This window comes from Leuciscus leuciscus, assembly GCF_965113295.1.
Source record: "Leuciscus leuciscus genome assembly, chromosome: 3".
NCBI classification, from domain to species: Eukaryota; Metazoa; Chordata; class Actinopteri; order Cypriniformes; family Leuciscidae; genus Leuciscus; species Leuciscus leuciscus.
In genome coordinates this window covers 60084210-60095675 of record NC_138727.1, presented here as the reverse complement: position 1 = coordinate 60095675, position 11466 = coordinate 60084210, and the positions used below count along the sequence as shown (strand labels likewise).

At 37.9% G+C, this 11466-nt stretch overlaps 1 protein-coding gene across 3 annotated transcripts in view; it reads right to left on the bottom strand.

The window, feature by feature from the left end:
• LOC309493717 (polymeric immunoglobulin receptor-like) overlaps positions 1-11466 on the bottom strand; it is a 125231-nt gene continuing 113765 nt past the window's right edge. For 2 of the 3 annotated variants that reach the window (XM_082162927.1, XM_082162929.1), the window contains 3 exons: positions 724-828; positions 458-501; positions 1-359 (listed from right to left, as the gene is read on the bottom strand). In XM_082162927.1, coding sequence (XP_082019053.1) covers positions 48-359; positions 458-501; positions 724-828 — 461 coding nt within the window. In that variant the 3' untranslated portion in view covers positions 1-47. The remainder of the gene's footprint in view (positions 360-457; positions 502-723; positions 829-11466) is intronic. The other variant, XM_082162928.1, reaches the window with a different exon arrangement.

Below are 11466 nucleotides of genomic sequence, written 5' to 3'. Positions count from 1 at the left end.
CTAGGTGATAAAAAACATTCAGCTCATTTATATTCTGCTGTGTCTCGTCAAGCAGTGAGATGACTGAGAGCAGCGTATTCACTGTAATCCTGATTATTCCTGAAACGGACACTGTCAGGACAGTCAGATTTCTTGTGGAAATTCACCACTGTGTAATTCAGATCTTCAGCAGATGTGATGCAGCGCTGAGAGTCACCAGTGCCTTTCTCAACTGTAGCGTAAACACAGTTAGAAGAAACAGAGGGGCTTGTGGGTAATTGGGCAGTGGCATAAACAGTGCCAGAAGAATCAGAGGGGTTTGTGGGTAATTGTTTGTGAGTGTCTTTAATGTTCTCACAATCACAACCAGTGTGAGAAACCTGAGGAGAGACAGAGAAATTATTTAAAGCTCTGAATATCATTAGGATGGAAGGCATTAGACATTTAATTAAACATTTTATACAGTAACTGGACTCACAACTTCATGTTTCCCTGGTCCAGTCTGAGACGACGAATCACCACCTGCCAAAAACAAGCGTCCTTTAATTAATGACATCATACATTATCACGTTTGAACAATTATGTCTTTTGTAAATGTTTTTTAAAACATCATCAAATATCTACATTTTGTATTTGTAGCCAATAGGTGGCGACAGATTCAAATTGGAAAAACAAATCTTTGTATTTTAATCTCAGTATAAATGGAGAGTTTCTATATCTAAAGTAGTTAGGAAGGAGTTTTACCTTGAGACTGATACTTCTTACAGAGAAACAGTAATAAGAGTCCAGCGATGATCAGAGAAAGAAGAACCAGAACCAGAGGAACGATCAGAGAAGAGCCTGAAAAAACTAGAGATAAGGGACTGTTCGTTTTTTTATTTAAGGGGCCACCGGAGGAGTTTTGAGATCTGTAGTCAAAAAAGACATGACCCTCCCTTCACCAGCAATAATTTTTTTTATGACCCTCCAAAATGATTGTGAAAAAAGGCATGACCCTCCCCAATAATTTATTGATTAGCCAGACTGATCTCATGAAATGGCGTATGTATGACACGCCAATTCGATTTCCATTTTTGGCGTGCTATCAACACGCATAATCGCTTTTCAGCGTGTTTATCAACGCCGTTGACTTAACGTTACATTACTGTATAGATATGACCTACCCCAACTCCCTAAAAGTCCCTAAACCTACCCGTCACTGGGGTTAATCTTCTCCTACCATCCTAGGAAAAAAAATATCGATTCCCCGGTATCACCACAAGACGTGAAATAATCACGTTGGTCCCCTTTGGAAAACGTGTAGATGTCACATTTTAACGCCCATACACGTTTGCCATATCTTGAAGATATCTGTACAATTTCCTATACCATTGTATAGATTATAAATGTAAGATCCCTTAACTCTACTCCCACACCTAAACATACCCATTTTAAGGGACAATATTAAAATGATAAAACGTAATGGACAGATATGTAGGAAAATGGCATTTTTATGAACAATATGGCATTAAAAGATAGTTTGAGCCACGAATCCTACCCCTAAACCTAACCATAACCATTTCTTAAAACTACCTAGGCAACAATTAAAAAGAAAAACAACAGACAGACAAGTATAATCACAATAATTTATTTATACTAACCTTACAACACAACATCGATTCACAAAATACACCAATTTTATTAGCTTGATGTAATCCAAACCTTCAGAATCCATATATTATTTGCAAGAAAAAGATCCAAACTCAGCCCTTTATCCAGTAATCGTCATCTTGACCGTAAACGTCAAACCCCGCGCTTGTTATGAATTCAAATTCAAAAATTGCGCCCTCAAGAAGCGACAGGTTACTATGGTTACGGCATTAATATCAAACGCTCATTGGCTCTCGCCTGCTTCGTCACAGATTGCGTCATGCACATTCACATTTGAATTGAAGCGCGCACTGTGTGCCGCGCGGCAGCCCTCAGAGGGAGCGAACCGAACCGAAGACGGATTAACGTTTTCATGGATTTGAATTAATAACTTAAATTCTGCTCTGTCTGTTACCTCATACAAAACCACTGCCAGAGAGGACTGCGACACATCGTCACGTGAACAACTTTTGGTACCGATTTTGACATTTTCTCATTAAATAAATTATTGTGATTATACTTGTCTGTCTGTTGTTTTTCTTTATAATTGTAGCCTATAGTTTTAAGAAATGGTTATGATTAGATTTAGGGGTAGGATTAGCAAACGTCCGGATAATGGTACGTGTAAGATTCACGTCTGAGGCTGTTAAACTGTGACATCTACACGTTTTCCAAAGGGGACCAACATGATTATTTCACGTACATTTTGCTCCGTTTCGCTCGGACATTTAACGGCGTAGACATACACGCGGAAGATGACGGTTCGTTTCGGCGTGAACATACACGCGGATAGCTCAAAATGCGTATAGATAACACGCCACTTTTGACTTAAAAGTGGCGTGTATGTTTACGCAAAGTCATGATGTCATGTTGGATTAGCCTACTTCTGTACTGGTTTGCGCTTGGCAAAGATGTTCAGATAGCCATTGTTTTGTTTTTTTTTACAACCATAAACTCTTGCTTTCTCATCTTACTAGGGCTGTAACGATAGACCAAACCTACGATTCGGTTCGTATCACGATTTTTGATTTGATTTTTAGATTTGAAAAAAAAAAATCATGTTTTCGGTGCTAAAATATGTCAAATATAGCAAGGAGACATTTTAATTGTTTATTAATAAACAAGTGTTTTCTGTGTCGACTGCAAAGATGAAGTTGACGATGCGTCGCGATCTTCGCAGAACTGAACTGAGAGAAACGCACATTTCATACGGATTAGGCTACATAATAAGAGAATCAATCAAACTTCAGCATCACTGATGACAGATTAACTACACACACTGGACAAAGAGTGAATGCTGAGAAATGTTTTTATCTGCATCTCTGACTTTAATCATAAAAACATCAGCATGAGCGATGAGTCCATGTAATTATAAAGTCGCCCATTATTAGAAAACCCTCATTCCTCCAGATTCACTCTTTCGTGTTAAACACACAGGAGGCACATAAATCAGTGACATTTATAATGAATTAAAATCATATTAATTAGAGCCGACCCACCCTGTCAGCTATCATAACACTACACAACACTCATTTCAATAAAACCAAGACATTTAACAGCCAATTACATTTGCCACTAGATGGAGCCGAAGGTTTAAATGACATCTGATGAACAGGACGAACAGGAAATTACAAACACAAACTCTAAAGAGAGTCAAAGAGACTTTATTAATTGAATAACTATAACTGACAGACTTTTAACATTTGAACGCCAAGACATTTTATAACACACACTGATCTTGTGCTTCCCTTTGATACTGTCAAATCCAAAGTCATTCCACATTTAACAGAAGTATTTGTGATATCTATATTTCAAACAACCTGAATAAAAATATTTTTGATAATATTACACAAATTCACAGCATCTCTTTAAGGAGTGGAAAGTGTGTGTCCATCGTTTCTACAGAAACCATTTCCTGTTTTTATGACATACACAAGAGCCTGAAGCGCATCTCGGTTCGAGTAAAATAATATAAAGAGCAAGAGCCAAAGAAAACCACAAGCTGAAAACCACAAGAGAAACCGTTTCTCTTCAGCTCACTGACCACATATATCTTGCAAAACCTTACAAACACATTTCAGCACAGCAAACCAACTCACACTCCCTCTAGATCAGGGAACGGCAACTGGCGGCCCGCGGGCCAAAACTGGCCCGCCAGCAATATTTTCTGGCCCGCCGGATTGTTTTGGTAGTCCTAAATGCTGCACAAAACTCTTCCACTACTTGAGAAAAGCCGGAGTCGCGCGGCGATTTCACCGCCGCATACTGTGTGAAACGCCCATAGGGAATCATGCGGCGCGGGATTACATTTTGAAGTATAACTGTGCGTTCACACCGGACGCGAATAGCGCGTCAAATTCGCGCCTGCCGCGTCTAGTTATACGCTTGACCACTTTGTGTCCATTCGCGCGTCAAAAGACGTTAGCGGTCAGAACTCTGGTGTAGGCTACTTTGGACGGAGCGGGCGGTCTGACTGACAGCTGTTTGGTACTGAAACCATTGTCAGTCAACAACATTCTTTTTTTGCAAGGATGTTTGAAATAGTTCGGCAGAAAATAGCCTACTTAATTTCGTTAGTATAGGGCAATATGATTTTCGTTTATATTGCTTAGAAATTTGAGTGATAGGCTTTGTCCTATTTAATTTATGTTATTTATATTTCTTTTTTTTTCTGTGGCATTTTTTTTTCTCTGCTGACAGTACAATGTTAAAATAGCCTACTATTTATATTGACACGAACACAATTTTTGCGTCCTGTTCCGTGAGCACCAACCAGGCTGAAGCGCAAGTGACTCCTTTCTAATGTCTTTAACACTAATTTATGGATTATAAAGCGAATTGTATCAATGAATTGTAAACATAAGCAATACTGGTGTAATGTGTGCTGATCTGTGATCTGTTATAAGTGAGTTAGTTGAGTCTGTAGTAAATGACCGTGGCGTAATCAGAGTCAATCTCGTTCTTACTGACAGTGACTGAAGCTTCACTGAGAGACTCTTCATGCTTCTGGAAACTGACAGACGTGTACAGGAGCCAATCAGAGAGGATTGTGGGTAGTTCATCATGACTGTTAATCTGAGCATGAAAAATTGAGAGAAAATGTACAATAAAAGGAGAAAACATCACATAAGCACAACATATGTACACACACACACACACACACACACACACACACACACACACACACACACACACACACACACACACACACACACAAACAAACACACTGTGACTCACCAATGTATTTTTCTCCCTCTTTCTCTTTTCTGATGTCGAGGTTCTTCCTAATTACCCAAAACAAAATGAATCAATTAGTAAAACATAGACCAACTAGATCAAACTGGAGACGAACAGCAGCATCTGAGACAGAAACTCATTGAGATTTTACTGCTGCTCATTGAAGCAGAACAGAGAAACTCAAATAACTTTAATTATTAATTTGTTTCAACAGATAATAAATGATCAAACCTTGTATCATGTGTCTTAATTTACACACAGTCAGAGTGAATCCACCAATCAGCAGCAGACTCACACACACACACATAATGATGATCATGGAGAAACCTGAAAATAAAACACACAAACACACACACACAGTGCTTATTAGAGAACAACTAAGATACACATGAATTCAATATTATCTACACAAATATTAAAATGTATGATGTTCATTTTCAGCCCTTTTCTATCTGGCATAAATGTATGTTTTCACACTTATGGGTTATTAAACATTGTTTTAAAGTGCGAGTAAAAACATTTTATATTAATTAAATATTTATTGAACTCTGATTGCAATGTTTGTCATAAAGGAACTAGTTCAGTATTGTAAATGTTCAAGCTTCACATTTCATTTATCATTATTTTTTATGAACCTGGATTATTCTGCAGTAACAAGAGTGTATTTTAGTCTCTTCTGCAGACTTACACATAAAACATGTTCTTCTTCATTTGTCTCTGTTGAGTTTTGTGTTTCTTACTGAGACTCTGAACCTTCAGCTCATTTGTTTGTGGTTTTGAGCTGGTGTGAGAACAGCCTGTTCATCACAAACACTAAACACTTCCTGCATTGTAATGTTGCTTTATGTTTTTATTTGTTGAGTGTCACTGTTAATGTCAAATATTAATATAAAATCTAGTGCTGCCAAGATGATGTCACATCTTTAATACACAACAGTTATGAATTTGAAATGAGTTTTTATTTTATAAATTTTTTTATGCTTAATGCTAAAATAAAATCTTAATATTCATGCTAAGAATAGTTTGACAAACTTAAAATCAGCCAATTAGATTATTTAATATTCTATCTTATGATAGTTTTAAGTTTACATTTGTCACACTCTGACTTGGCTACACAAAAAAAATGCAAAGAGTTAAATTAACACTGCTCAGAGCACCCCACTCAAAAGAGTGTTAAAGTAACTCTTAATCAGAGTTAAAGTTAATGAGACAATTAAGTGATTAAGTGAGGATTGAGCATTAGTGATGAACACCTGCTGTTAACAAGCAGAATCACTGAAGGAAAGAGAAACACAAGAACTACAACTGACTTCAGACAGCCTTAGATTAAATCAACTGAAGAGAAAAGAAGACATTAAGGCCATGTCCACACTAATACGTTTTCGTTTGAAAACGCATCTTTTTCTCTCCGTTTTGGCCTTCCGTCCACACTGAGACGGCGTTTTTATTAATGAAAACGAAGCTTTTTGAAAACGCACTCCAAAGCGTATACATTTGAAAACGCCGTTTTTGCGTCGTAGTGTGGACTGTAGTGTGGACTGTGAAACCGGAGGGATTTAAAAACGATGACGTAAATTTAGTCATGTGACGCATATTGTACCAATAGATATTCATGTTTATACCAGTATTGTGCCTGTTATGTGCTATTCACTTTCACACTGTTGCTAAAAAATATTCTACATTGCACACTCTTCATATCACAGTCCTGCAAAGATGACAGAATTTACTCACATTTGCTGTCCTGCGGTGATACATGAGAGCAGTCGCGTTTTAGACCAAACATATGGTGTCTGCGTGCGACCTGGACGCATCAGTGAATGGTGAGATATTTTACTAAATAAAATGATCCTGTCAGAAGAATTGCGCGATAACTTCATTATTTATTTTTCCATCTGAATCATATCAGTGAGCTTTTGTGGGACTCCACAGTTTTACAACGAATGGTAAAACAACTGTTGGAACATTTTCTTCTGACTGTACTGCAAATCTGTTGGAAAGTATCTTTTGCAGCGATTTTTGTGTGAGCATATCAGTGAACGCCCCCTGACCACTCGGTGAGTTTCACGTCTTTGTAAACGAAAGTTTAATGCGTTTTAGGAAGGATTATTCCAGTGCACCTATGCAGCCTTTGTGGAGGTGGGGGGGAAAGCGAAAGAAACCTAAAATTCTCGGGACAGCAGCATGTGTCCAAATTTCAATCTTAACCATTCTATTTCATCAGAAACGATCTGTAAACAGGGCTTTAAGTGTAAAATACCGAACTTGTCCTTTAATGCTAAAATGAAATCTTAATATTCATGCTAAGAATAGTTTGACAAACTTAAAGTCAGCCAAGTAGATTATTTCATATTCTATCTTATGATAGTTTTAAGTTTTCATTTGTCACACTTCTGACTTGGCTACACAAAAAAATCCCCAGTGTTAATTAACTCTGCAATGAGTTTTACTGTGAGAGCGACGCCTCCTGACGAGAGTCACGGTCACTAACACGAGTCCAGTGATGATCAGAAGCACACACACACACACACACACACACACTGACCGTCAGAGGAGAGCCTGAAAACACCAGAGAGTCACCATCTCAACCACAGACACAGATGAGTGTGTTTCAGAGTGTGTTTGTACCTGTTACAGGAGACGCAGATGTGATCGCTGGAGAATTAAACCATGATGATGATGATGATGATGATGATGATGATGATGTTGTTCTGTGACGGTTTGTCTCTAAAACACAGAAAACTCAGTGTCACAAACAGTGTTTTCTTTCTTTCTCCACTCACAGATCCTTCACTTCCCCTTTCTCACAGACGCTGATGTCTTTCACACATTATTCATCCATCAGACATGTTTCACACACAAAACCACACAGTGCTGACTTCTGAGCGTCATGAAACTGTTTGCAGGATTTAAAGTGTTGCTGATGTGATGATCTCTTTGCTAAGGACTTTAGCACATGCGTGTGTTGTTAACTAACAGTAATCTGCAGGAGGTTTGAGTTAAATTGACGTTTTAAGAAACTTTTTTTTTTTTACTTAAATATGTCTAATATACTCACTAATATACATTACTAACAGTATAAATATTAAATGGCAGTTGAGAATCAATTTCCTCAAATGAAACTAGTTATTTTTAATTCAGTGCATGATATTATTACAGTAACACTGTAAAGTAGATTACAGTAAAGATCTGTTTCACAGCTGCTCTTGATTTGCTGTTTTTACAGTATTATTGAAGTTGATGATTTACAGGCTTGCTGACAACCAACATTGTTTTTTTTGTTGTTTTTTTTTACAGTGTGTGTATAAAAATCTAACAAATCCTGGCAATAAATGGCATTATGAATATAATAGATTGTGAGTGTGTTCATTTAAATATTATAATAAGCATTTGATTTGCAGTACAGTCAGAAGAAAATGTTGTCTTGACATTATTTACTGAAACAACACTGAAAACATGCTTTCTGTTATCAGCAAAACAATGCTTAATAAATCTCACGGTTCGGTCCAGTAGAGAATAAAGTTGAGGTTTTTATTAACACAATGATTAATCAAACAAGCTATAAGGAACAAACTATATATCACACACACATAATGACCTAAAACTGAAACCGATGTGGGAATAATCAAAAACCATGGAAACCAAGGGAAACAGAACATAAGCACAGGAAATGAAATAAGGAACAAATTGAATATAATACAAACTAAGAGTCCATGGGAAATTTAAATTGACATTCAATTGACTTTATAATGATAAAGATCTCATGTTTTCTCCGCACTCTCAAAAATAAAGGTTCTTAATTTAATTTATGGTTTCATAAAGAACCTTCAACATCCATGGAATCCTGGGGGAACCTTTATTTTGAAGAGTTTTATCTGGTCTATTAGCATCTAGAGGTGTTCATTATTATTACTGTCATTATGTGTGATGTTGTGGAGATCATCATGAGTTTGAGGGTCTCAGTTACTCACCTGTTAAAATCTCCAGCTTCACTTCAATGTAGGAATCTTTTTTTGTAGTGATATCAACTGCACACTGGTACATCCCATAATCCTCTTCTCTCAGATCTCTGATGGTCACAGTGAAGACTGATGAACTTGTGTCGTCATACAGAGAGAATCTTCCAGACTGAACCCATTTATCTGATTCATTACTCCTGATGAGATCAGAGCACCACTTAGACTTTGGGTTATCTGGCCTCTTTCCTTTACAAAAATACTTTGCATTTGCTGTAGATCCTTTTTTATATCTGCATGTGATGTTGACGACTCCTCCTGAATATCCTGTCACACTCGTGGAGCTCACGACACCTACAACAAACCAGCATTAAATTCAATTAGTTACTGCTTCTTAAATTCCACAACATGAACTGAAGTTAAAGACTCTCCTCATCAATTCTGTGCTGTTTTTAGTGATTACTCTGAGTTCAGATTCTTACCAGGAATCATCAGCAGAGTGAAAGTCCAGATGATCTTCATTCTTCTCTCTTATTAAATGATCTTCTCTGTTGTTAGTAGATTCAGTTCTTCTGAAGCTCTCGATGTGTGTTCAGAAGAGTTTTGAGTGTTTCTTTCCTGGTTACATGTTTAACATGAAGAGCTGAACGTGACAGAGACGCCCACTTCCCCTGAGAGAGAGAGAGAGAGAGAGAGAGAGAGAGAGAGAGAGAGAGAGAGAGAGAGAGAGAGAGAGAGAGAGAGACAGAGAGAGAGAGAGAGAAGAGAGAGACAGAGAGAGAGAGAGAGAGAGAGACAGAGAGAGAGAGAGAGAGAGAGAGAGAGAGAGAGACAGAGAGAGAGAGAGAGAGAGAGACAGAGAGAGAGAGAGAGAGAGAGAGACAGAGAGAGAGAGACAGAGAGAGAGAGAGAGAGAGAGAGAGATTAATAAAGTGGGAAGTGAAACTAATGCTTCACATGTGCTTCAGTTGACAGTGACATCTGATGGAAACATTCACAAACAGCAGCGGTTCACATTGCAACTATAAGTGCAGGTTTCTGATTGATCAACATAATTCATATCACAGTGAGATATGACTGACAGAATAGAAAACAAGAAGTACAAGTCCAGGGACAAACACAGAGAACACATGAAAGAGCCCCTCTATAGGACAGGATTCTAGACGCTCCACAAAAAACAAAAGTCCAGGAGGGTGGTGAATTTGGGAAGGAATTGAGGGCCAGGCTTGTGTAGTGGAAGAGAGCCTGGAGACTGAGAGGTAGACAGTGGGAAGACTTGTATAGCCCTCCAACTCCAAACATGTATATACACAGGGGCTAACAAGCTTAACAAGAAATCGAGCTAAGTTTCTTGATTATTACGCAGGAATGAGAGTATAGTTCCTAGCTATATCAGCCTAGAAAATCACAACTTTTCATTTTCCGCCGATCTTAGTACACGGTTTAACTACAGAAGAGTCAAGTTTTAAATAGGAAAAATATTTAAAATCTTTGGTCATTTTGAAAGAAATGTTACTGGACTCATCAGAATCAATGATCTATGCTAAGCTATGCTAAAAGTGGTACCGCCAGACCCGGAGTTCGGCTGAATGGATTCTAAAACGGTAAAACTCAACTGTTTAACTCTGGGGGAGTTGTAAAATGAGCCTATTTCCGAAAAAAGTGGAGTATCCCTTTAAGGGTCAGTACGACCGCAAACATTTATTGAGTGATTGTAAGAAACATGACATTTCTTTTCTTTTTTCTTTTTCTTTTTTTCTTATCTATGTTTTGGAAGACATTAAGTCTGACATTAAGGCTGATTTCTGCTGGTTAGAAAAAGGCCTGTATGATTTAGTTATAGAAATAGTGTTGTGACCATATATATCCAGCAGAGGGCCATAGAGATCCATCATTGTTTTTTTTGTTGTTTTTTTGTTTTGTTTTTCTGGATGTGACCAACTGCTTCTATCACAACGTTTTTGATATACACTAAAACACACAAAAAAAACTTTTTGTATTGAGAGGTTGTATTCACAAAATATTTTATTAAATCAACCAAATGTAAAAAGTGATTAACTTTAGAATAATAAATTATGTAAAAAAATATGCAAATAAAACCAATAGCAATAAGCAGAACTGTGTGTTTGTGCGTGTGTGCTTCAGTGCATGTGTGTTTCTGTGTGTTTGTTAAAGGAGAACTCTGTAACTCTAGCGAACTCTAGTCACTTCTTCGCTGATTTTCCCTTTTGTTGTCGCATGTTTTCCCCACGAGCTCCCCCTACAGCTGTGGGGGGGTGTATATTTCACAACACAGTCGTAAAAAACTCACTTGCGGCGGCCTCCTCCCCCTCTCTACCGCTGCTCATGTGCGTTTGTTTTGATCGGAGCAAGCCAACTGTATCGCGTGGAGCTATGTCTACCGAGGTGAGTAATCTGGTAATACATCATACATGCGTGTGTGTTTATGTCGAATTGCCGTAAAGCAATTTGTGTTTCGCGCTCGTTCTCGTTCTAGTTCTCGCTTCTCACGAGACTTCCAATTTCACTTTGCCGGGACGGCAGTGCGCAAGTTGCAAGGTTGGTTTTCCGCCTGGGAACGCTGGGGGGAGCGGGGAAAGTCACCAATATCACCAGAACAGGTTGTTTAACCATCCAAATGATTTCTAGACAGTTTTATTAAGTTAAA